The 23,000-nt window shown below is 50.5% G+C and overlaps 7 protein-coding genes across 8 annotated transcripts; 4 read left to right on the top strand and 3 right to left on the bottom strand.

Moving 5' to 3' along the window:
* The first annotated feature begins 983 nt into the window (after nucleotides 1–983).
* On the top strand, nucleotides 984–2,697 carry H257_09429 (hypothetical protein). The gene is made up of 3 exons (XM_009835641.1): nucleotides 984–1,952; nucleotides 2,038–2,243; nucleotides 2,296–2,697. Exons 1-3 carry the CDS (start codon nucleotides 1,019–1,021, stop codon nucleotides 2,623–2,625), a joined length of 1,470 nt encoding a protein of 489 aa, XP_009833943.1. The 5' UTR covers nucleotides 984–1,018; the 3' UTR covers nucleotides 2,626–2,697.
* An 825-nt stretch (nucleotides 2,698–3,522) lies between these two features.
* Nucleotides 3,523–9,023, top strand: H257_09428. 2 transcript variants are annotated; one of them, XM_009835639.1, is made up of 10 exons: nucleotides 3,523–3,766; nucleotides 3,843–3,993; nucleotides 4,044–4,195; nucleotides 4,249–4,297; nucleotides 4,645–4,973; nucleotides 5,786–6,125; nucleotides 6,189–6,235; nucleotides 6,295–6,465; nucleotides 7,109–7,444; nucleotides 8,028–9,023. In XM_009835639.1, exons 1-10 carry the CDS (start codon nucleotides 3,563–3,565, stop codon nucleotides 8,850–8,852), a joined length of 2,604 nt encoding a protein of 867 aa, XP_009833941.1. In that variant the 5' UTR covers nucleotides 3,523–3,562; the 3' UTR covers nucleotides 8,853–9,023. The 2 variants fall into 2 exon arrangements, with proteins under 2 accessions (XP_009833941.1, XP_009833942.1); XM_009835640.1 differs by lacking the exons at nucleotides 3,523–3,766; nucleotides 3,843–3,993; nucleotides 4,044–4,195; nucleotides 4,249–4,297 and having other exon boundaries at nucleotides 4,586–4,973.
* A 238-nt stretch (nucleotides 9,024–9,261) lies between these two features.
* Nucleotides 9,262–10,734, bottom strand: H257_09427 (hypothetical protein). The gene is made up of 3 exons (XM_009835638.1): nucleotides 10,584–10,734; nucleotides 10,038–10,519; nucleotides 9,262–9,983 (listed from the first exon to the last, which is right to left on the bottom strand). The coding sequence occupies exons 1-3, from the start codon at nucleotides 10,714–10,716 to the stop codon at nucleotides 9,351–9,353; spliced, it is 1,248 nt and encodes a 415-aa protein (XP_009833940.1). The 5' UTR covers nucleotides 10,717–10,734; the 3' UTR covers nucleotides 9,262–9,350.
* A 323-nt stretch (nucleotides 10,735–11,057) lies between these two features.
* H257_09426 (lysine-tRNA ligase) lies at nucleotides 11,058–13,757 on the top strand. Its single transcript, XM_009835637.1, has 12 exons — nucleotides 11,058–11,348; nucleotides 11,396–11,572; nucleotides 11,630–11,751; nucleotides 11,852–11,929; nucleotides 12,009–12,176; nucleotides 12,221–12,281; nucleotides 12,333–12,434; nucleotides 12,500–12,646; nucleotides 12,712–12,896; nucleotides 13,244–13,357; nucleotides 13,429–13,572; nucleotides 13,626–13,757. The coding sequence occupies exons 1-12, from the start codon at nucleotides 11,087–11,089 to the stop codon at nucleotides 13,677–13,679; spliced, it is 1,614 nt and encodes a 537-aa protein (XP_009833939.1). The 5' UTR covers nucleotides 11,058–11,086; the 3' UTR covers nucleotides 13,680–13,757.
* A 181-nt stretch (nucleotides 13,758–13,938) lies between these two features.
* Nucleotides 13,939–20,398, bottom strand: H257_09425 (hypothetical protein). The gene is made up of 6 exons (XM_009835636.1): nucleotides 19,470–20,398; nucleotides 19,121–19,404; nucleotides 16,575–18,649; nucleotides 16,162–16,232; nucleotides 14,101–16,077; nucleotides 13,939–14,036 (listed from the first exon to the last, which is right to left on the bottom strand). Exons 1-6 carry the CDS (start codon nucleotides 20,207–20,209, stop codon nucleotides 14,012–14,014), a joined length of 5,172 nt encoding a protein of 1,723 aa, XP_009833938.1. The 5' UTR covers nucleotides 20,210–20,398; the 3' UTR covers nucleotides 13,939–14,011.
* Nucleotides 20,399–20,549: 151 nt separating this feature from the next.
* H257_09424 (hypothetical protein) lies at nucleotides 20,550–21,688 on the top strand. Its single transcript, XM_009835635.1, has one exon. It carries the CDS (start codon nucleotides 20,601–20,603, stop codon nucleotides 21,522–21,524), a length of 924 nt encoding a protein of 307 aa, XP_009833937.1. The 5' UTR covers nucleotides 20,550–20,600; the 3' UTR covers nucleotides 21,525–21,688.
* Nucleotides 21,689–21,756: 68 nt separating this feature from the next.
* Nucleotides 21,757–22,976, bottom strand: H257_09423 (hypothetical protein). The gene has a single exon (XM_009835634.1). The coding sequence runs from the start codon at nucleotides 22,922–22,924 to the stop codon at nucleotides 21,863–21,865; it is 1,062 nt and encodes a 353-aa protein (XP_009833936.1). The 5' UTR covers nucleotides 22,925–22,976; the 3' UTR covers nucleotides 21,757–21,862.
* Between the last annotated feature and the right edge of the window lie 24 nt (nucleotides 22,977–23,000).

The raw sequence follows: 23,000 nt of genomic DNA, 5'->3' as shown, positions 1-23,000 counted from the left end.
ATCCGTATATAATATCCGGAGGTAGTTGGGACCTTTAACCTCCCATTGCAGTGATAAAACGCATGAAATCGGAATTTAACGTATTTAGGTTTTGGGTTTAACTACATTAATTGTACGTTAAATAATAAAACCTCCACTCTTCGATTTGGCCAGTTGGATGTTTTTAGATGACGTGCACCATACCAGACGCACCCTTAACATCGTGTACTTGGAAGGTTACAAGATTATTGGCATGAGAGGTTGTGTTTTGTCCAATAATACAGCTAGAACGATTTAATTGGATGAAATAAATCGGCACATCACTCGATCACTGGTTCACCAGCAAATTCGACGAGAATGCTCAGATTATGCTCTTTCACCTCCACTAATTTATCGAGCAATCCGGACGATTATCCGTATTTATTCAAATTCCCCATAGTACTGTATTGGACTTTACAGTTAACTGAAAGAACCGAAGCGTTTAATAGTAAAACGTCTCCTCTTGAGGTTGGCCGATCTGTACTACAGTATTAATAGTAGTCTTTAGATGATAGTTTTGGAGCTGCCGGGGAAATTCCTCCGTCAGGAGTGGGGATGCTCAAATCCTATTTTATGCGTTGACCCATATTCCTTCAAATTTCTTAATTCTGCCCCACCTCACTGCGACATTTGATTGGCTACCAGAAACAAGTACAGTACTTTAGATAGGATACGGATAACAGATAGAAAATGTAGCCAATCAGTGATGAGGAATTTCAGATGAACCAATCAATTGGTTCATTCGGGTCCAGAAATTCGTACCGAACCTACAATATATATCCAATCGTTGAAGTTATCGCGGGATAGGGTTGTATTCGAATCAAAACTGTCAAGTAGCTTCCCAATCGCGGCAAATTAAAACTAGTATTGTTTCACTGGGTCTTTGTATATGTGACGTACATACTTCGTATTATAAAGTGTAGCAATATATTATGAAATCGCTTGCTTATTTTGACATAAGCATACTCCGTCATTTCATCATCCGCCACCAACAACGACTATGGCTGCATCGAATCCCCGAACGCACAAGGCGGGTACCTTCGCCTACGAAGTGTACGAGATTGACTACTCCATGCATCGCGAGCATCGCGACAAGTTGTTGGACCGAATGACTGCCTTGCCATCGCTCGCCCCGTCGTCGTTCATTGTCCTCCATGGCGGGTCGGAGGTGAGCGAATACGACACGGACACAACGGTTCCGTTTCAGCAAGAGAGCATGTTTCAGTACTTGTTCGGCGTGAGAGAACCCGACTGCGCCGGTGTGTTGGATCTGACGACGCGCAAGTCGTTCTTGTTTGTCCCCCGATTGTCCGCTGAATGGTCGCTCTGGTGCGGCGACCGCAAGCCGCTAGAGTGGTTCCGCGAGCACTACAACGTGGACGAAGCATTCTATGTCGACGAGCTAGCCGCCGTGTTGGAAGCCCGCGGGGCGAAAACGTTGTACGTCCTGCACGGCGTCAACTTGGACAGTGGGCTCACGACGCAGACGACGTCGACGTTCGATGGCATTGATAAGTTCTCCGTGGACAAGTCTGCTTTGCACAACGAACTGGTAGAGTGCCGCGTGATCAAGTCCGAGAAGGAGCTCGATCTGCTGCGGTGGGTGAACCGCCTGAGTTCTGCGGCGCACGTGCAAGTGATGAAGACGATCGTGCCCGGCATGGTCGAGTTCCACGCCGAGTCGACGTTCCTGCACTCGTGCTACAGCAAGGGCGGCGCCCGCTTCCACGCGTACACGTGCATCTGCGGCAGCGGACACAACGCGTCGGCGCTGCATTATGGCCATGCCGGCGCCCCCAACGACAAGGTGCTCGCGGACGGCGACATCTTCCTCAACGACATGGGCGCGTCGTACCATGGCTACGCGTCCGACATAACAATCTCGTTCCCTGTCAACGGCGTGTTTTCGGACGACCAAAAGTTCATCTACAACGGTACGTGGATGATTTTTCATTTATTCATTTATTATTTATTCACCTTGGATTGTGATTGGTCCTTACGGTATGTATTGTGTGGTAGGGGTGTTGAAGTCGCACGACGCCGTGCTCGAAGCGATCAAGCCGGGCGTGGCCACGACAGACCTCCACTTGCTGTCGCATCGGGTCCTCACCGAGCATCTCTTGGCCGGCGGACTCTTTCAAAACGGCACCGTGAACGAACTCTTGAACGCGGAAATCAGCGCGTTCTTTTACCCCCATGGCCTGGGCCATTTTATGGGGCTCGATGTACGATCCATGATTGGATTTCTCATATATAGAAGACTGACAGTTGTGGTAGGTGCACGATGTCGGCGGGTACCTCCCAGGAGTCAAGCGCACGGACACGCGAACACTGCGCAAACTCCGATGCGGTCGCGTGTTGGAGAAGAACATGGTGATCACCGTCGAGCCGGGTTGCTACTTTATCGAAGCCCAACTCGAAGAGTTGCTGACCAACCCAGACACGGCCAAGTACGTGAACCTAGATGTACTGCGCCGTTTCCGCGGCTTTGGAGGCGTCCGCATCGAGTCGGATGTGATTGTGACCGCCACCGGCGTCGAAAACATGTCGCATCTCGTGCCCCGCACAGTGGAAGACATTGAGCGCGTGATGGCGTCGCGTGAATAACCAAACGCGCCTGATAATATTCAGTGTTTCATGGGTTGAATAGATAATATTCAGTGTTTCATGGGTTGAATACTCCGTTCATGCTGCGTTCGAGGCTTTGGCAACTTTATGTTTTGGCACTGTGTAATACGTCGAAGTATATATACTACCGCATTTGTCGTTGAGCTGCACCACCACGAAATATAGAACACGTGTTTATAACTTTTATATTGGTCAATGTATCAATTACCTCAAATCAATTATAAATGGGAATTTTTAATGATAGTGGACAAATACAGTAAGTAGTTGGACGGGAATACTACTACCATATTTGTTGTTGATCTGTACCCCCGAACATGTCAGTAAAACCTGATTGAAATGGATACTTTATTGACACCATATACAGCAATTTGGGTACAACTCGAAAAGCCAAAATCATGGGTACTAACTACTGAACAGTACTACCATATTTGTTGTTGATCTGCACCCTGAAAAAAAATACATAACGCAAATATAAGGATAAAAGTCAAAGTGAGCTTAAATAAAGTATGCCTGTGTAATATTTAAATCAAATGTTCAAATTTAATGACTATATGGTGCACAGGTACGACAAATACGACCAGTAATACTGTACTAAAGCTGATCGTACCCAGTAAGGCGTGGGTTTTTGTGCTACTGGTTGGCAGCTGGTTTGCAAGTGGCTGCTTTGTTCGTGATGCCTATGGCCTCAATGACTTACCGGTACTTCCATGTGTTGTCTCTCAGGTTGATCAACGGACGATTCTTGAGCGGATGATATAGTACTACTAAACATCGCTATATAGGTTTAATGCATTAACATACTATTAGTAAACGCGCCTACTAGTAGTAGACACAAGCATAAAAACGATCGGTATCCGGACACGTTCACACGCCAAAGCGCCATTTATCGTTGGCATTGGAGAAAGGCGCACGCAATATGGCGACCAACAGCATGGGGAGTGTGTGCAACACGCCGCGCGACCACACCAGGGCCACCCGCTTCAGCTCGCATAGCTTGATCGCTGTGGAATCGTCGGCTGTGTATCCCGTCGACGCCGTCGAAACGTCAGCGAGTGAGAATGCCGTCAAATCGGTAATGTATGGACTGATCAATGCGATCTTGGTGATTCCAGTGTTCATGGTAAGTTCCCCCTATTCTTCGTCAACATGCGAGTTTAGCGCGCGAGAAGAGTCATTGCATCGACGTTACGTTGTAGAGCTTTACGGCCATCATCTTCAGCGATCCCTTCTTTCAACCGTACATGCCGGCGTTGGTCAAGCTCGTGGGCTTTTCCTGTGCCGTGCATCAAACGATATTCACGCTCAAGAGCTCCCTTCCGTTTGCGATCGGACAAGTTCAAGACGCAGGTATGATCGCCATCATCTATGTCCAGCAGAAGTCAGTCATGCGAATGTAGGGTTGATCTTTTTGTCCGCCATGTCGTCGTCCATTGTGACCATTCTCACGGCCGACAAGGACCTTCCTCCAAATGCTGTCATCGCCACGACTCTGGTCACGCTAAGTTCTGCCACCATGTTGATGGGGCTGGCGTTGATCTTGACTGGCCATGTACGTCCGTCGCATCCTTCTTTCGTATACACTCTTGACGCACGTCATGTTAGTTTAAACTCGCCAGCTTGGTGCAGTACCTACCCATGCCAGTGATCGGAGGTACACCCCAGTCGCTCTTCACTACACTCGTCACACTATTTATGGACATGTATATTGTCCTTTGCCCCAAAATTTGGCCTTTTGTGCTGATTCTTTGGCAAATCTATCATCGTTCGATTCTTTGTCCTAACTTTTCTATGTAAAGATCAATCGTCCAGTATCACACTAATTTCAGTCACACACTAATTCGATGTTATATTATCGAAGCGTGATTTTGATTGGCCACTTGATTCGTGTTCTGGGTTTTGATTGGTCGATCGTCTGCCGATTCTGCTCATTCGATTGAGCACCCAAACACTCGAATGATTCGAATATATCGACTTGACAATATATATATTTATATGTAGGGTACCTTTCATACATTGGTTTTTTCTGCTTGGAAGCGGGTATGGGGTTGATGGCTGGCGTGGAAATCAAAAACATCACGGACTGGTGGAAATTGGGCAACGTCGATGCACTCGTGCATATCTTTCCGGGGGTGCTCTGTGGTCTGGTGCTGTTTATCCTGTCGTCCAAGGTGCAGCACTTCCTCGTCCTCCCCGTGTGCTTGACTGTGCTCCTGCTATCGTTCTACGCGTTCTTGCTCGTGTCGGGCTTTTCCTTTGACGACGTGCGGCGTACGGGATGGGTGAGCTTTGCCCCCGCGGCGGTGTCGTCCCCGTTGCAAGTGTTTGACGTACGTAACGTAGTATTATCTTTCTTTTGAAATGTGGTCTTTTATGCCGATTCACCAAATCTATTCTCGATTCTTTGTATTGACTTTTGTATGTAAACATCGTCCAGTGTCACACGAATTGAAGGAACAGACTAATTCGGGTTGCATTCGTCGCATAGTGGATTTGATTGGCTACTTGATAAGTGATATGGGTTTTGATTGGCCGTATATCGATTATCTGCCGATTTCGTGCTGCTCATTCGATTGAGCACCACTCCACTCCAATTTCAAATCGACTTGACAATAGTAGTACAGTGGATCCCCGGTTTTTGCAGCTCGTATAAATTAATATCCTGAGCAACTTCTATAAATATTCATTCTTAACAGGAGATTGAAGAAAATCGATACAATTTGAAATTCAAAGCCTTTAGCCAAACTTCTCCCAAAACCAATAACCTTTGTGTATACTTACCTCTACAAAGCTATATTCCACCCATGCTTCAAAACCCAGGGATCCACTGTAGTAGTATTTGTAGTTGTCTTGTATTGTCCTTTTTACCCCCCAAACATTGGACTTTTGTGCTGAATCGCCAAATCTACCGATCGATTCTTCTTTGTACTGAATTGTGTATGTAAAAAGGTTGTGGTGATTAGGATCACACTAATTTCAGTCATACACGAATTTCACGTTGATGATGGGTTCCTGCAATCTGATTGGATAAATAATCGTTCTAGTGATGATTCTTCTGTGCTCTATTTGGTAGTGTCGTCGATTCATGATTCTGCATGTCACTCGAATAAACTCACAACCATATGACCATGCTTGTCTGTAGCTGTTTGACTTTTCGCTCGTGCAATGGCATGTCATCCCCAACCAAATCTTCACGTGGTTGGGTATGTACTTCGTCGTGGCGTTCTCGTCCAGCTTGGACGTGGCCGCCATTGAAATGAACATGGGCTCCGAGCTCGACTACAACCACGAGCTCAAGACAGTCGGCTGGTCCAACGCCGTGTCGGGGATGCTGGGGGGGTTCACCGGATCTTATATATTTTCCCAAACGATCTTCACGCTCAAGTCCAACACCAACAGCCGCATCCCGGGAATCGTCGTCCTCGTGTCTGAACTCGTCATCTTTGTGTCCCCCGTCGCCCTCACAGCGTACATTCCAAAGTGTACGATCCAAAACGACTCTATATATTATGTATATATGTTCTGATTGGGCTGTGGTGACGTAGTCTTCTTTGGTGCGTTGCTGTCGTTGATTGCCATTGACTTGATGATGGTACAGATAACACACCTGAGAACGTGGCTTGCACACACATGATCATGATGGTCTGGTAGGAATGGCTCCTTCACGCGTACTCCAAGCTCCGCTTCCGCGAGTACTTGATCGTCGTAGCGACGTTTGTCTTGATCAATCTGCTGGGGTTGGAGTCCGGCATGCTCGGGGGGCTCGTGTGTGCCATGACCAACTTTGTGTTTACGTATTCCGAAGGCGTGTCCGTGGCCAAGGTACACATACATACATACATCCAAGAATCCATACTAATATATAGATTTGGACTTGTGAGTCATTTCGCCAAACAGGATTCGATCCATTATTTGATCCAATTCTAAGCTTGTACACAGTATACTGTACAAGGATTAGTATGGATTGTCCTTTTACCCAAAGTTTGGCTGACTTTTGTGCTGATTCTTTGCCAAATCTATCGATCCATTCTATGTACTGACTTTTGTATGTAAAAATGGTCCAGTATACACATTAGTTTAAGTCACACACTAATTCGTGGTTGACTTGGTTGAAAAGTGGATTGATTGGATTGGCTACTACTTGATTATTAGTCTGTGTTTTGATTGGTCGATCATCGATTGTCTGCCGATTTGATTCGTCTGTTCATTCGATTGGACACATCACTCGAATTTCGAATATATCGACTTGACAATAATATACATGTGGTTTTACCCAATGCGGAGGGACTGGGCCGAATCGCAAGTTTGGATTGGCTGAAAGTCGACAGGACGTGCGCTTTGATTGGCTTAGGAGGTTCTGCATGACATTCACTCTGTCGAGTATATATTCTGCAGAGTCATAACTCGAGTTTTGAATCGATAAGACCCCTTGTTCAACATATGACTGATATTGTTGTTGTTGTAGATGTTTAGCCGCAGTCGCGTGCAACGCAATTACCAAGACCGTCAATACTTGACCAAACACCAGAGTCAGATTGTGGCGCTCGAGCTGCACGGGTACTTCTTCTTTGGCTCGAGCATCCGCCTTGTGGAGCACATCAAGCACAACATTTACGTCGACGCATCTAAATCGCATGTCAAGACGTCGTTGAAAGAGTCGACGCCGCTGTTGAAGGCCACTGCGCGCGTCGAATCGTCCTTTGTAGACGAAGACCCGAACCGATACATTTGCACGCTCAAGGAACTCGACGAACTGCATGCGTCGACGCCATCCTCTACCTGCCGCAAATCCATTCTCGAGGTAAAGATACTACTTCGTCCTTCCCAGAGTACTCAAAATTCGCATGTTTCAAGTTCCTGGCGACATTTGCATTGCATTGGCTGTAATTCTTCAATTTCTATCAATATCGAACATTTATGACATTGCATTGGCTTACAATTGCTTTAAGCGCTGATTATAAACCAATCTTTTGCGAAAATTCATGCAATTCCCTTTCAAACAAAGTATCACCCTCGCTGTAATGTGTTGATGAATGAATATATATGTATTGTGCTTTTTACCTAAATTTGGACTTTTTGAATCAATTAGCCAATCGAATCGATATTCACCCTATTTAAGCTTGTTCAAACTAAACTATACAATGTTTAGCATATATCAGGTTTTGCCCAACTAGTAATTACTTTAGATTGGCAGAAATTCGACAGAACGTGATTTGATTGGCTTAGACTGTTCTTTCATTCATTCTCCAACACATTTGATTCTTCTGGTGGCTTTGAATCGATTCGACTATATATTATATTACAGCGGAATGAATGGATGGCGAATATATTGATATGCGAGCCTATCTTTATCGATCGACTACTCATAATGTATGGATGTGTAGCCGGGAACCCGTCCGACGCAGTATTTGCTGCTCGACTTTGAGCACGTGACGGGGATCGACGCGACGGCATCCCGCAGTTGCTTTCAAGCGATGAAAACGATTTTGGCGCGGCACCACATTTCGTTGATCTTTTCGCGCATGGCGTCCAACTTGGAGCGTCAGCTGGAAAAGAACGAAGTGTTGGGCGGCGGCGATGCCGACGGCGTGACCATCTTCAAGTCGGTGGACGCGGGGCTGGAATTCTGCGAGAACATGCTCCTCAACGAACGCCCGCCGCCCACGCCGTCCACAGCGCTGCAGGCCAAAGATCTGTTTCCCAAAGCCAAGAAGCAACCCGATTCCTTTGCGACAGTGTCAACCCTTACCAGCGTTCTGACCAGCGCGCTGGAGTCGTGGTCAAGTGCCGCCGAGTCGTCGATTTTCCTGCCCTCGCAAAACATTGAGCGGTACTTTACAAAGCAAACGCTGGCGACTGGCGAACGTGTGTTCTCCCAGAACGACGCGACGAGCAGTCTGTTTGTGGTCGAGAGCGGCGAGCTGGAGATTTACAAGGAGACCGCGACCAGCAGCAGCCCCAACCGCATTATTAAGGTCAGCGAAGGGTCCCTCGTAGGCGAAGTGGACTTTTACCTCGAGCAAGACCGGTCGTTCACGTGTCAGGCCACGGCGCCGTCTGTCGTGTTTGAACTCACGCGCGCATCGCTCGACCAGATGGTCAGTGGGGACCCGCAGCTGTGCACGGCGATTCAAACGGTGTTTCTCAAGTGCATGAGTCTGGGCGTGCACAACCACCTATTAGTCAACCACACGCCGCTCGAAAAGTAACTACCGTGTACTACTAGTATATCTTTTGGATCTGTCCCCCCAAAAACATGTCAGGAAAACAATGCATGCAACAGTACCGTGCTCTAATTTCAAATCGGTTTGGATTGGCCATTTCGACTCTTTGACTTTATTGATTGGCTAGAACGAAATAATAAGAGAATTTTGACCAATATAATGGAGGTACTATTGTGAATTCGCTAAAAAATTCCAAAATTCGTGCGGTTTGACTAATCAATACGTCGAAGTACTACTTGTACTACGTATCAATACTAGTTTGTACGTACTTCAAGTAGTATTGAATTAAGAGCCAATCAAATCCACTCAAAATTGGATTGGCCAATACCGTCCGAATTCGATGTGGGTCTGGAAATTTGTACCGAATCCACAATATTAAGGAAAAAAGAATGTACTATATTAGACACCACCATACAGCAATTTGGGTACAACTCGATAAGGCAAAATCGTGGGTACTGGTCCGTACGATAAACAGTAGAACGACTAGAACGACTCCGGCTGCACAGGGCCACACGAGTCTACTGTAAACGTAATACCAGCTTGTTGCAATTCCGAGATGAGCGGCGTGTCGCCAAACGCGGACGCCGTCGTCAACACCCCACGAGGCACCACATGTCCGTCCAAGAGCACCTTGGCGCACCGCGTGACCATGCGAGATGTCGCGATGTACCCTGGCTCGGGCCCGTGGACTGTGGTCACGACTTGCCAGTCGGGGCTGGCAGTCCCGGCACTCTGGATGTTCGTGTACCCCTTGGCATAAAACTGAAAGGTAAAGCTGGTCGTAGCCAGCTCCTCTTCCGTCGGCCCAGCGTGGTTAAAGAACCCAAACGTAAACACTTGAGGGTATTGGATCAGCAGCGCCCGACCAGCTTTGAACGACCCAAGAGAAATGAGAAACAGCCCGCCAACGACGAGGTACACCAACGTCCAGACGCTTTCAAACGTTGCGTAAATGGCAAAACGACTAGGAATGGCGCCGTCCTTGGTCGAGACGAGGTAGCGCTGGCTGTTGCGGACGATGGACGCGTCGGCACCTGGGAATTTCACCACATATTTCTGGACGCGGCGGTCGTAGCCCACGTTTCGAAGGGTCAATTTAGGTCCCACGTATGGAATCTAGGGCGAAGTTACAGTGTTAGAGTCATCAACCAACCAACCTTGAAGGTGTACCGGGGCAACGTTGCCGCGAAGCGTCTTCAACTCGTCCGCGGCGGCCAACCCAAGCACGATGCACTCGTATGTGGTCGCATGGGCTCGCTTCCCATCTGTCGAAATGAACGCTTCGATGCTGCTGCACGCGCCACCTTTGGGAAACTGCTGCGCGGTGAACACGGTGCCCAGGTCGGATGGCACGCTGTCAAAGCCACATGCACTCACGACGACGCACGCGTTCTTCCTAGCGTCCTCGTTGTACCGCAGCATCATCGTTTCAATGAATTGCGGCTCGCCACTTATGTCCACGTAATGCGTGCCCGCCGCCACGCAGCATCGAACGACCGGCTCCCCAAACAGTCGAAACGGACCGGTGCAATTGATCACAAGGGTTGTGGATTGACACATCGCTGTCAACGCGAGCTCGTCGAGCGCGTCGGCAAGCACAATGGGGACGTCGTGCACACCTCGCACCTTGTCCAGTATCATAGCCCTTGTCGCTAATGTGGTGGTAGTGGTGGTCATGAAAGGGTAAACGCCACCTTCGGAAGTGCTGCTGCCTACCTTCAAGCTTCTTCTTGCTGCGACCAGCTAATGCCCATCGAGTCGTGCTTCCATACACTCTTGCCCACTCCACAGCGATGTGCTCCCCTGTGTACCCAGAGGCACCGAAGATCACAACGTCAAACGTTCGCATCTTGGTCCAAAGTGTCAATAATGATTTTTCCAAGTGGAATAAGTCTTTGCTGATTGGCTAGATTATCCGGACTCCGGATACCATTTCGATTACGTGAACTTATTACTACTGTAGTACTTTATACTACTACTACGTATTAATAGTAGTTGCTAATGCTTGTATTAATAGTGTTCTTATTATTAAATACTTCGAAGTAATAGTATTAAATGTCCTACTACTGTATTAGAATTAATAGTATCACAGTACAGTAGTACACTGTAGTAGCGTAGTACTAGTAGTACTATTAATAGACAAAATATCGCACCTTGTTGTGGTGTTGGTCGAAATAGATGACATGGTGGCTTCAATATCGTGAATTGGGTGGAAGATAATGATGCTGCAGCGAGTGTGGAAGCAAGCCAAGCCCGCGAGGATGGGGTTGCTCTGTGGACAACAGGACTTGCGCAAGCTGCTGCATACCGACGACGCGCCCCAAGACAATGAACAAGGCCATGAGCGCTTCGATCGCATCTCCAACTACGTCCGGTACCCGAATCACTTTCCAGTGACGATGACCGTCAAGGATTTCAACGCCAAGTATGACGGGTTGCCGGCCAAGGCACGCGAGACGGACGACCCAGTGTCGCTAGCAGGTGCATGGCATACCCACACGAGCATAATCTCATGGGAGACTACGTAGGACGAATCACGTCCATCCGTTCGGCGAGCAAGAAGCTCGTGTTCTTGGACATTTCGAACGACGGCCACGACGTCCAAGTCCTCGCGGAGAAGAAGTACTTCCAAGGCGACGATGTCGCCAATAACGACACTGAATTCGAGCACGTCCATGAGTCGCTTCGCCGCGGCGATATCATCGGTATCTTCCCTCGTCATCATGCTTGGATTGAAGAGTAGATATGTCTATCCACTGTAGGCATTCACGGGTTTCCCGGAAAGTCGGGAAAAGGCGAGCTCAGTATCATTCCGCGCGGCATTTCCGTGCTGTCTCCATGCGTGCTGCCCATTCCCAACTCCAAATACGGCATCAAAGAGCCCGTAAACGCCCCTACTACTACTACGACTACGACTACTACTACAACTACGACTACTACTAGTACTACTAGATCGTTGCTCACCAACTTTGTCGGAAACGTAGGACATTCGATTTCGGCAAAAGTATTTGGATTTGCTCACGAATCGCGGCGTGCGAGATATCTTTGCCACACGCGCCAAGGTCGTTTTTCTTCATTTATATCGTGTTTTCATTTATCTTTGGATCGATTTTTCATTTATAATTCGTATTTTGTCGTTAGGTCATTCGACACATTCGGCGGTACTTGGAAGATTTGGACTTTATCGAAGTGGAGACGCCTATTCTATGCACGTCGGCGGGCGGGGCTGCCGCCAAGCCGTTCACGACCGAGTCGCGTGCGTTAAACACCAAGTTGTACCTACGCATCGCCCCTGAACTGTACTTGAAGGTAGACTACATACTCGATAGATGGTCCAGTAAGAGTTGCCGTAGCAACTCGTGATTGGCGGCATGGACCGCGTATTTGAAATCGGCAAAGTCTTTCGCAACGAAGGTGGTGCAATACATGATATTGTGATGATGGTTGCTAAGCAAGTTGCTAAAGGTGTCGACCAATCCCACAACCCCGAGTTTACCATGTGCGAATTTTACCAAGCGTACGCCGACTACAACGACTTGATGGCCACTGCCGAAGACATGTTGTCAGATATCCTTTTCATATATATATATATTATATATATATATATTTATGGTTTCTTAACCTGTGCTTACGTTTGGTCAAGTCGCTCAAGAACTCGTACGTTGTCGAATCGTCGGAACACGGAGCTATCGACTTTACACCTCCGTTCAAGCGCATTTCCATCGTCCCTGGCATCGAAGCCGCAATCAACGACAAGTTGCCGTCTATGCTTGACCCAGGTATTAACATATATATATATATATATATTGGTTCCATTGTCAACACATTCATATGTGTGGGCTAGATCTGATTGCAAAACTGCTGGACATCTGCCATCGCCACGACGTGCCGTGCCCCGCCCCGCACACTGCGCCGCGCATTCTGGACTGCCTCGTAGGGCACTTTCTTGAGCCTCAGTGCACGAGCCCGACGTTTTTGATCGACCACCCGGTCGTGCTGAGTCCACTCGCCAAAGCCCATCGACACAATGTACGTGCGTTGTCGTTTATTTCTCTGATCTGTTTTTTATCTTGCGCATGTTATGCTTTGTCGATATATATAATATATATATATTATACATGATATATATATTATATATTATACATTTTATATAAATTATACATTATATATTATACATTTTATATATATTATACATTTTATATATATTATACATATATATATATTATACATTATACATTATACATTATACATTATATATATATATATATATTTATTTATTTATTATACATTATATATTACATTACATATATAATATATTCCTACGAGTAGTAAACTCAAACACTCGTGATGATATTTGATATTTCTATTCTTGATAGGCCGAACTCACGGAACGCTTTGAATTGTTTGTGGCGGGCAAAGAACTGTGCAATGCGTACACGGAACTGAACGACCCGGACGAGCAGCGACTCCGGTTTCAGGCGCAGGGGGCGGTACGACTATATATATATATATATCAAAAACTACCCATTCAAGGATTGGAGATATTTTATTCACAATATAGGATCGCGACCTCGGAGATCAGGAAGCGCATGTAAAAGACGAAGCGTTTTGTACAGCTTTAGAGTATGGTTTGCCTCCTACGGGTGGGTTTGGCATTGGCATCGACAGACTCGTGATGCTCTTGGCCGGCGTGCCGCATATTCGAGTACGAATGTTCACATACAATGATGCATGTATTCAATGCTTCGTTTGTTTTAGGAAGTGATTTTGTTTCCGACCATGAAACCCGACCACCACCACAACCAGTCGTAGCCGCCATCGACGTCGGGTCGGTATAAACCAAACAATGGCCCGATATAATCCGTAAGAAAAGTGAACCACCCTCAGGAGACCACGACGTTGTTGTTCCTTTGACTATTATATAGATGTACTACTAGTTGAAAGACAGTAGTTTGTCAATGATATGGTCGCAGCAGTAGTAGTACTAGTACTAGTACTAGGTAGCACAGACTGCAATCAGAAAAGAGCATGGGGGGGGGATGAATCTCTCGCTCTCTTGACATACGATTGATTGTAAAGTGAGATAATGTGCAAGTGACATGATATTATGGATTGATTCTTTGGGTATCCGAAATGTCGTCGGTCTATTTCTTGGTCACCTCGGCTTCCCTACACCACCATCCGTTCCTGAACACATGCAAGACGTGCATCAATCAATAGACGACGTACGTACCAAGGGTTGACGCGGTTGTCTTCTGAGCTTCCATCGTCTTGGTCCCACGTGATACGCAGGGCTTCCCACGGCAAGAGTCCGTTCGAGTTGAACGGCAGCGACCCCGCCGCCACGCCGCCATAGTACTCTGTCGGGTTGCCTTTGGCGTCTCGGTACAGTATCCGGACCTTGTCCCCCGACTTCCATGGCCGGCGGATCGCCCCTTCGTACCGTTTCGAATCCACAACAAACTCGGGCAGTCTGTTTTCCAAACGAAGTACAAGCACGAGCCTCGTGGGCACCACAACATCATCATCGCCCCCTTTGTTCCCTTGGCTTTGTTCAGCCACACCAACAATGCTACTGGTACTAGCCCCCTTGAGCTCGACCGCGTACTTTTTGACCAGGCTCTGGCACATCGTCACAAGGTGCCACGCCATGGGCGGCAGCGTGGGAAACCGGCCTTCGCAAAACAACTGGCAGTTGTCCGCCATGAGCGTCACGTCCCTCACGAACGCGTCTACACTCGAGTACTTGCCATCTTTGATCTGTGCGGCGATTTTCCCCAAGTCCATCGGGTGCAGTACGATGTCCGTGTACGTGGGAAAGTCGGCTTTGGACACTGGGTCCAGGAACGGGTCAGCGTCCGGCTCGGCGCGCAACTTGGCCACGATCCGCGAAAGGATCCGGCCCAGCTTTTGAACCGACGACGGCGATGTGCACAGGACGCTGCCGGGGGGGCGTCGGAGATATGTCGTCATCTCCTGGCCGTCCGGCTCGAGCGTCACGATCGCATACGGGTCGCCGCTGCCGTGGTGGTACGAGATGTGTGTGGCGCGGCACACAAGCGACGTCCCGACCAGCGGGGCGTCGCACTTGACTGGCTTGTTTTTCCGTTGGTCGAGTTGCACGGCTTGGGCGTGGCCATCGCCAAAGTACACGACTTGGTCGCCCACGTCGGGGCAAAAGTTTCGCGCTGGTTTCGGGCGCAGCTTGAGCCATTCGTTTCGATCGAGCTGTACGACATAGTCGACGAACGCATCGAGGACGAGGCAGTTGCGCACCAGACACTCGAACAGCACCATCACCTGCGCACTGGTGCGGGCGGCGTCCACACTGGAGCGCCACTCGCGGCGCTTTTGCTTCCATCCGGCTTGGAGTAGGTCGTGGTTGAGGCTCGTGACCAAGTACTGTTCCAACTGGCCCATCAGCCCAGCTACCGACGCCACATCCCGCGACTCGGCGATCGACGCCCGCCACCCGACTTCGCCGCCAAAAGAGTGCTTGGCGCATCCGTTGTCGGTCACGTACGCCAACAGCGTGCGCAAGCCATGGACGGCCGCGTCATGGCCGCTAGTTGACGCCACAGGAACGTTAAATGCATCCAGCGTATCCACAGACAGCCCCGCGACGTTGACCAGCGACGACGAAGACACTTGATGATTGTGATATTTTTTGGCCAAGTGCGACACTATCGTATCCATCGCCGCCTCGAGTCGGCCTTTCAAGTGCACTTCACGCACCCCCTTTGGATTCAGCCACTGCGCCAACGCTCTCACGTGTTGTTCGTCCGTGTAGACACAAAACGACCCTTCCCACTCGTACACGAGCCACCCCGGGGCCAAGAGCCAGTACCGGCCGTGGAACCGGTCGCTGCCCAGAGGCTCGAAGCGCACCGACAGACCCGCGAGGCGGTCCGCCACCTTCTGCTCGTGGTTTTTCCGCTCCAGTGCGAACGCCGCGTCCTCGGCTACCCGTTCGTTGGCAATGTTGGTGTAAAACTCGGCGATAAACTCGTGCTTTTTCTTGGTTGCGTCCGAGAACACGTTGTTGTAGTTGGTCGGGATGCCCTGGTTGATGCACATTTGCCGAAACTCGTCCTCGCGCTCCCGTCGGTTCTTGTCGGCATGGCGCCGGACCGTTTCCACGTCGCGCTCGACCTTTCGATACTCGCGCAAAATGTCAAACTCGAGCTCGACATTTTGGTCAATCTCCGCCCTACATGTATCGACATATATAGTACATGAGGACGACGACTCCTAGTAGTAGTTGTTTCTAGTAGTACTAGATAGATGGGAGTACCGAATGGATGGGAGGGTCACCAGCGTATCAACCGCCCACGACAGCGCCGCCACACGCTGCTCCAGTGATAGCTACGCACGTCCACCACCATACATACATTAGAAAGATATGATTGTGAAAGCTAAACTGTGGAGCGATATGGAAAATGAATCGACCCAACCAAACCCAAGCGTATCAATATTTATTTATTTTCCGCCAATCAGATTGCAGGAAACCATCATCAATATTTTATTTCATTAGTGTGAACCTTCAATTAGTGTGATACCACCAAACAACACTATCCATACACATTCGTCCAACGAATCAATCGATACCGGTAGATTTGATGCGAATCCGCGCAAACGTCCAAAGTTTGGGGGCAAAGGACAATATATAATATATATATAATATACGTAATATCAGATGCATCTTACTTGAGAAAAGTCTGCGACCCGCAACGCTTCATGCAGGGGAGCGGTGGTGGTGGGGGCGGCGGCGACGACTGGGTCTGTTCGATTTCTGTGGCGGATGCGGTCGTTCTTGTCTACCACAAGACGCGTATACTCTGTTTCAAACAACTCGGAGAGGATGGCGGCGGTCTTGCCAATCTCCGACGTATCTCCATTGTACGTGATAGCGTTCGACCAGATGAGCCGCATGTCGTGGGCAAACAACGACTCGTCCTCGTACACACCCGAGTGGAGGCGCGTGCCCACGGTCGTCAAGTCCATGGGGGTGGTCACAATCTCGAGGTAATCCGCCAGACCCAACCCCTCGACATCGACTGGTTCAAGAAACGCTAGCGCTTGGGGGTGTTTGGATACCATTTCATGCACTGCTTCGCACCCAACCAACGGATCCACGGGACCAATGTACTTGTCCTCTGGGCAAAGCATCGCCCGCAGCACTTCTGGCCACGTGAATGCAGTCAACGCAGTGTCGTGATGAAGGCGTTCTTGGATGCCATACACGGCAGTGGTGGTAGTGGTGGGGGTCGTCGCCCCTTCCCTGATCGTATCTAGCAGCGACACGAACACATTGGCCACGAATTCCACCGCCGGCGGATCCCGATCGATCACTACTCCCCGCACGAGCTGGGCCAAGTCGACCACCTCGTTCGGATAGTTTCGGAGAAACGCTTTATGGGACAGCAACGTCTGGTACGCCACAAGCAACTCGCCAAGCAACGGGCCTGGAATGTCCACATTTGGAAACGACTGTGGCGGGTACGGCGGCCGCTTGGCCTGTTCGTGTGCCGGCAGTTCCATCAGCACATCCAGGTCTTCCATGGGGTACTTTTTCTTGTCGAGGCGTTCGCTTTCCTTTTGCTTGCGCACTTGATCCTTCTTGACCCGTTCGTGTTCGACCTTTTGGCGTCGGTCCAGCACCTCCTTTTCCCGCTGCAGCCGCTTCACTTCGCTGTCTGCTCTCGCCTTGTCTGCCTTGGCTGTGCGCACAAGGTAACTGTCGTGCATGCGCTGGAGTTGCTTGAAAAAGGCCGACTGGAGCCAGTTGCCGCCGTGCTCTTCGCCCACGCTGCCCATCTGAGATGCCAGAAATGGATAGTTTTCAATCAAAAACTTGGTCGTGAGCGGGTACCGCCCCAGAATCGACTGCTCGATCACTTGCTGCAGCGTCGCGCGGTACGACAGCCCACGGTTCTTGGGTAGCCACTCGCGAAGCACGGACGCAATGTGAAAACACGCTTCAAACAACAACCGGGGCTTGGTAAAGTGGCGGCGGTACGACCAGTGAGGCAACACCCCCGAGATCGGCCCCGCGATCTTGTACCACGCATGCGACGTGATGACCCACAGCGTCGGATCGCCTTCCGTGTAGTCTAGACACCAGTCGGAGATCTCCCGGAGCCACACGCGCTGCCTCGCGCATGTCGACGGGTACCGGAAGCCACACTCGAGCAGGTCCAGGTCGTCGGGGTTGCCGTGCACGGACACGGAGTGCACGCCGTCGGCGCGCATCAACTCGTCCAGGTCGGCGCCAACCACTTTGGGCGTGTTTTCGTGCACTTTGCAGTACGAAGTGGACGGTGGCGGCGGCGGTGCGGTGGTTGTGATGCCAACTGGAACGGCGGATGTATGGACAGGCGTGGCATTCTCGTCCTTATTATTGTCGCGAATGGTGGATTCGGTCACGGTCGGTGGGTTGGGCAAGGGGGGAGAGGGAGGGGGAGGGGGGGGATGGGGGGGGCTGCTACTGCTGCTGCTGCTACTGCTACTGCTGCTGCTGTCACTGTCGCTGCTACTGTCACTGGTATCGTCGCCCGCGCTCGCTTCGGCCCCGTCCACCTGCCCAAGCGACCGCTTTCGCTTGTATCCGTACGGATACACAAACGATTGAAACCGCCGAGAGGAAGAGATGCAAGGCGGCGGCGGCACCACCCCCTCCGTGTCTTGCGGCGCAGTACCACCCGCGTGTCCATCCAGTTGATCCAACTTGAGCTTTTTCGTTTCCGGTCCGTTCGTGTCGCTACGTGGGGTGGTGTTGCCATCTACACATATTGTCAAGTCGATGTATTCGAATCATTGGAGTGATTTGTCCAATCGAATGAGCAGAATCACCAGACAATCGACCAATCAAAACCCAACACTCGAATCAAGTGACCAATCAAGTTCACTCTTCGATAATATAACATCGAATTAGTGTGTTACTGAAATTAGTGTGAGACTCGACGATCATACGTACAAAAGTTAGGACAAAGAATCGATGATAGATTTGGCAAAGAATCAGCACAAAAGGCCAAAATTGGGGTAAAAGACAATATATCCATCGATATGACGTTCACGTTGGCAAAAAGGTATCCATCCACCCCTTTGTATTTTGAATACTCACTCTCTTGTTTCGCCCGTTATATATATATATATATATATATATATATATATATATCATGAAAAAACGCATACACACAAACAACCATCGATATATCGTTCTATCGATCGACTCATTGACTGGTGCTGCGTACCTCGAGACGAATTGTCCTCAGATGCCCCGTCGTCGTCGTCGTCATCCTCGTCGCCGCTTGAATCCAGGGCAGCAGCCGTGGTGGCGGTCGCATGCTTCCTTCGCTTTCCGCCGGCCGCGGTGGATTTTTTCCGCTTTCTCGTTGAGAGCACCATCTCTGGCATGTAGAATCGAATGGGCGGCGGAAGTTCCGACAGAGGCAGCGGCTGTACGACTGTGCCAAAGCCCATGATGAGTGGCCGCTGGTCGCGCGGCCGTTCAAATACGTCCAGACTGATCGGTGTCCTATTCACCACAAACATATCAACCGATATCATCATCGACACTTGGAGAACAAGCGATGAACGTACCCCGCCTCGTCGCAAAAGTAAAACTGGTCCAAGTTGCGCAGCACGTCGCCCTTGTCGTCGTGGGCGTCGAACACGGCGCTGTCCACGTCTTCCTCTGGTACTTCCGTCTCTGCATGCTCGGCAAGCTTGGAAGGATCGACCATACCCAGCTCAATCTTGCCGCGGCATTCCTCTGCTGGATCGACATCCATACTGCTCAACCCTGGGTCTTCCCCCTTGATCAACTGAATCGTCGCGCCCGACGCGGTCTTGAGCACCGGCACGCGCGTGCCTACCGGGGGACTGACCACTTCCGTGGCTGCGGTAGTTGCTTGTTTGGACCTCCTCGGTGTTGTGGCGGTCTTTTTCGGCTTGGCTGGTGCCGCCGCGCGCCGCTTGGTCGTTGGCTTTGCCGGCGGCTTCACGGGCGCGCTCTTGCTGCTGGGCGGTTTCGCCGCCTTTGGAGCAGCTGCTGCCGGTGCCTTTTTTGTCGCGACGCGCTTGGATTTGGTCGCCTTGGACGACGGTGGTGGTGACTTCGAAGCGACAGGCGGTTCCGTTGGAGGTGGCGGCGGCGCCGGCCGGTGTCGTCGTGGCGCCTTTCCGTTGTCCGAGTCGTCGTTGGAGTCGGAAGAGGAACTGGAGCCACTGCTGCTGCTACTGCTGCCGCTTCCGCTCAAGAGACTGCTGCTTTCGGACCCGGAACTGGATACACGACCGTCCCGAGCGATCAAGTCGGCCAGCGTCATCTCCGTGACCATGTTCAAATGCTACTTCGGCTGGGAAGAAAGAAATAGGACGGCGATTGCTGACTTGGCCGTCTGGGTGGGATGAAGAACGAACGCGACCGAGGTAGCGGCGGCGGCGGCGGCAGTTGCGTTTCGTCCCAGTAGTTGCGACGGGCAAACTTGTGTTGGTGGGATCCCAGCACCACCACCACCGCAGCTAACATGCCCATTTTATATCGCAAAACCCTACCCGCCTAAGATTTTAACCGGTCAAAATAATTTGGTGAAACAAAACTCAAATCGTCGTTTTTCTACTACATAGTAAACGTCATCCTGTGGATATCTTTGAGAATTGGGGATTTGGATGACTCAATTGAGCCTTGATTTGAGTCTGCAGGAGCTTTGTCACCTCGCTCAATTGACGATGCTGGGGAGGCCGCTTCCGCCAGGGCGGCGGACACCGCGCACAGCCATCGTGAAATGCGAATCCAACGGCGAAGCTGCACTTGCACCAAGCCAAGTCAATGGAGCAGTCGGTGTAGGTGTCAAAGACGTCAACTACAATGACGGCGAGACGCTCGAGGCGGTTGTCATGGAGGTTGTCGACCGCCCTCCGTCAACCAAAGCTGCATCCAACAGCGAAGAAACCCCAATCCATCAAGAAGAACCGAATGCTACGACTACCATAGACGGTGCCTATAGTGGCAGTGAGGAGCACGATCCAGTCCAAGTAGTTGCAGTCGTTGAGGTTGTCGACACTACTGAGCCGTCGGTCGAGCAAGTCATTCACGAGCCGTCGATCGAACATGCCGTGATCCATGCTGCACCCATTGAAGCTGTAGACAACGTCGAGGAACCAATGGTTCAACCACATGCTCACAGCGAAGCATCTCAAGGACACGCCGACGCCTCAACCAAGCAACACGTTCCATCCGCCGCTGTCCCGCCCCGCATCGAGTGGTATGGCCTCGACCAAGTGACGCAGCCGTGGACGGCCGTGCCGGAGCTCCCTTCGGTGGACTCGCTCGCCTGCGTGTATGACGACGACGCGCGGGCGCTCCAGAAGCAAATCCTGCGCGCGGTCAAGTGGTGTACCGGGGGTGACAAGGCCAAGGTGGAAGAGTTCAAAATTAGCTCGCGACTGTTTGGCAATGGTTTCATGGACTGTGATGAGTACACTGCGAGCATGGCGACCGAGTTGGGGCCCCTCCACATGCTCGTGATCGTGCCGGTGATGCTTCGGCTCCAGCCCGACCTGGTCAAGAAGCAACTGTTGTACGTGGCCTTGATATCGTACCGGACCAAGCACTTGGCCAAGTTACAAGCGTTGGTCGACGGGAGCCAATAAGCAGGAACCACGTGTCTCCGTACTCTTTCCAACACAAACAGCGTCAACAACGTTCCTACCGGTGCTACGTTATATGCACTGCTATTTGATGGTCTTGTGATCCTACAGTAGTAGTGCATACAGTCTCCATGTTTAATCCAGAGTAATAGAGACAATTCAGACAATATGTATGAGAGCACACTTTTCACGATGCAGCAATCGCCACACCAAAAGTGCAAAGCCAGCGGAAGGATGCACTACAGACTGTAACGTTATCCTATGCCGTACAGTAACTGTGGCTGCTAGAACAGCTACACTACAGACGTTCCCTCCATATGAGTCGTAACAAAAGTCTATAGTTAAGACTGGTTTTGGCTTGAAAACACGAGCACTTCTTCATATGACGGGTACGATCGGTTGGACGACGGGGTGTTGTACAACAGAGCTTGGCTTTCACCTGCAATGCTTGGAAACGCATGGGCGTTCTTCTTGGCTTCGTGAATAAAGAAATGCGCAAACGTTTGGGATGCCACGATGGCTTCGTAGCTGTGGTCAATCGCATAATGCGGCCGATGGTCGTGTTTGTTGAGCCCAAACTCGTACGGGGTCTTCTCGGGGTGGAACTGGATGCCGTAGATCGGGTACCTGGTGGCTTCCAGCGCGGCCACGTACACCGCGCCCCTTCGGTCCACCGACGTGGCCAACACGCGATAGAACGACCGCAACGCCGGCGTGGCCATGAAGTGATCGAGCGTGATGGCCCACTGGTGGTAGTTGAAAGACAGTGCCTTTGTCTCGAGGGGTGCAAAGGTCACGCGATTAAAGCCAAAGAGACGACTCGTGTCCAATGCGTTGTCCAAGAACGTGAGCGTGGAGGTTACGTTGCGCGCGTCCACGCGATCCAAGATGGACGTGTCGTTGACCTGCGAAGTAAGCTTGACGAGCCACTCAAGGCCTAGGCAAGTGCCCCACAGCGGAAAGTACGTCCCGTTCGCGTTCTGGGCAATCGCGTAGTTGTACATGAACGCCGCGCTCTCGGTGGGGTCGCCGTAGCCCCCGGGAAAGAGAATGCCGTTGATACTTGACAGCAGCTCGAGCAACTGCTCCTTTGGCGCGTCGTACGGGATGCGCACAGCGCGACCTCCCGCACTCTCGACCCATTTGACGTACGACGACGCGATGAACTCGTCGTGGAAGAGGGACTCGTGTGCGTGGATACCAATGATGGGGTTCTTCGTAAGGACAGGACTTGTCTGCGCCGTACTGGCACCGTTGGTGGGAGACGTCGACGACAGGACAACCATGAGTGCAAGGCCAAACCCCATGGCCCCGACTAGGCTCATCAAGGCCACCCGCCGCCAGGAACGAGTCGCCTTTCCATCGATAAGCGGTGCTCTATCCGCGGCACCAGCGTTGTCCATCAAGCAAACGCAGTCTCTGGCTGGCACTACACACAGGACTGCATGTATTTTGGCAGAATATATGTCAATGACCAAT

This window comes from Aphanomyces astaci (assembly GCF_000520075.1).
Source record: "Aphanomyces astaci strain APO3 unplaced genomic scaffold supercont1.23, whole genome shotgun sequence".
Classification (NCBI taxonomy): Eukaryota; Oomycota; class Saprolegniomycetes; order Saprolegniales; family Verrucalvaceae; genus Aphanomyces; species Aphanomyces astaci.
This window is presented reverse-complemented; position numbering and strand designations above follow the sequence as displayed.

Excerpts from the sequence above, each read along its gene's own strand:
- H257_09429 (XM_009835641.1), top strand. The coding sequence starts at position 1,019 with ATGGCTGCATCGAATCCCCGAACGCACAAGGCGGGTACCTTCGCCTAC. Across the intron at positions 1,953-2,037 it reads CCAAAAGTTCATCTACAACG|GGGTGTTGAAGTCGCACGAC; the intron begins GTACGTGGATGA and ends ATTGTGTGGTAG. Across the intron at positions 2,244-2,295 it reads GCCATTTTATGGGGCTCGAT|GTGCACGATGTCGGCGGGTA; the intron begins GTACGATCCATG and ends CAGTTGTGGTAG.
- H257_09426 (XM_009835637.1), top strand. The coding sequence starts at position 11,087 with ATGATGCTGCAGCGAGTGTGGAAGCAAGCCAAGCCCGCGAGGATGGGG. Across the intron at positions 11,349-11,395 it reads CGACCCAGTGTCGCTAGCAG|GACGAATCACGTCCATCCGT; the intron begins GTGCATGGCATA and ends GAGACTACGTAG. Across the intron at positions 11,573-11,629 it reads TCGCCGCGGCGATATCATCG|GCATTCACGGGTTTCCCGGA; the intron begins GTATCTTCCCTC and ends TATCCACTGTAG.
- H257_09425 (XM_009835636.1), bottom strand. The coding sequence starts at position 20,209 with ATGGTCACGGAGATGACGCTGGCCGACTTGATCGCTCGGGACGGTCGT. Across the intron at positions 16,233-16,574 it reads GGGTCGCAGACTTTTCTCAA|CTATCACTGGAGCAGCGTGT; the intron begins GTAAGATGCATC and ends GGACGTGCGTAG. Across the intron at positions 14,037-14,100 it reads GACAACCGCGTCAACCCTTG|GGAAGCCGAGGTGACCAAGA; the intron begins GTACGTACGTCG and ends ATGGTGGTGTAG.
- H257_09423 (XM_009835634.1), bottom strand. The coding sequence starts at position 22,924 with ATGGACAACGCTGGTGCCGCGGATAGAGCACCGCTTATCGATGGAAAG.
- H257_09427 (XM_009835638.1), bottom strand. The coding sequence starts at position 10,716 with ATGCGAACGTTTGACGTTGTGATCTTCGGTGCCTCTGGGTACACAGGG. Across the intron at positions 10,520-10,583 it reads CAGCAAGAAGAAGCTTGAAG|CGACAAGGGCTATGATACTG; the intron begins GTAGGCAGCAGC and ends CCACCACATTAG. Across the intron at positions 9,984-10,037 it reads TTCGCGGCAACGTTGCCCCG|ATTCCATACGTGGGACCTAA; the intron begins GTACACCTTCAA and ends ACTTCGCCCTAG.
- H257_09428 (XM_009835639.1), top strand. The coding sequence starts at position 3,563 with ATGGCGACCAACAGCATGGGGAGTGTGTGCAACACGCCGCGCGACCAC. Across the intron at positions 3,767-3,842 it reads TGGTGATTCCAGTGTTCATG|AGCTTTACGGCCATCATCTT; the intron begins GTAAGTTCCCCC and ends GTTACGTTGTAG. Across the intron at positions 7,445-8,027 it reads GCCGCAAATCCATTCTCGAG|CCGGGAACCCGTCCGACGCA; the intron begins GTAAAGATACTA and ends ATGGATGTGTAG.
- H257_09424 (XM_009835635.1), top strand. The coding sequence starts at position 20,601 with ATGCTGGGGAGGCCGCTTCCGCCAGGGCGGCGGACACCGCGCACAGCC.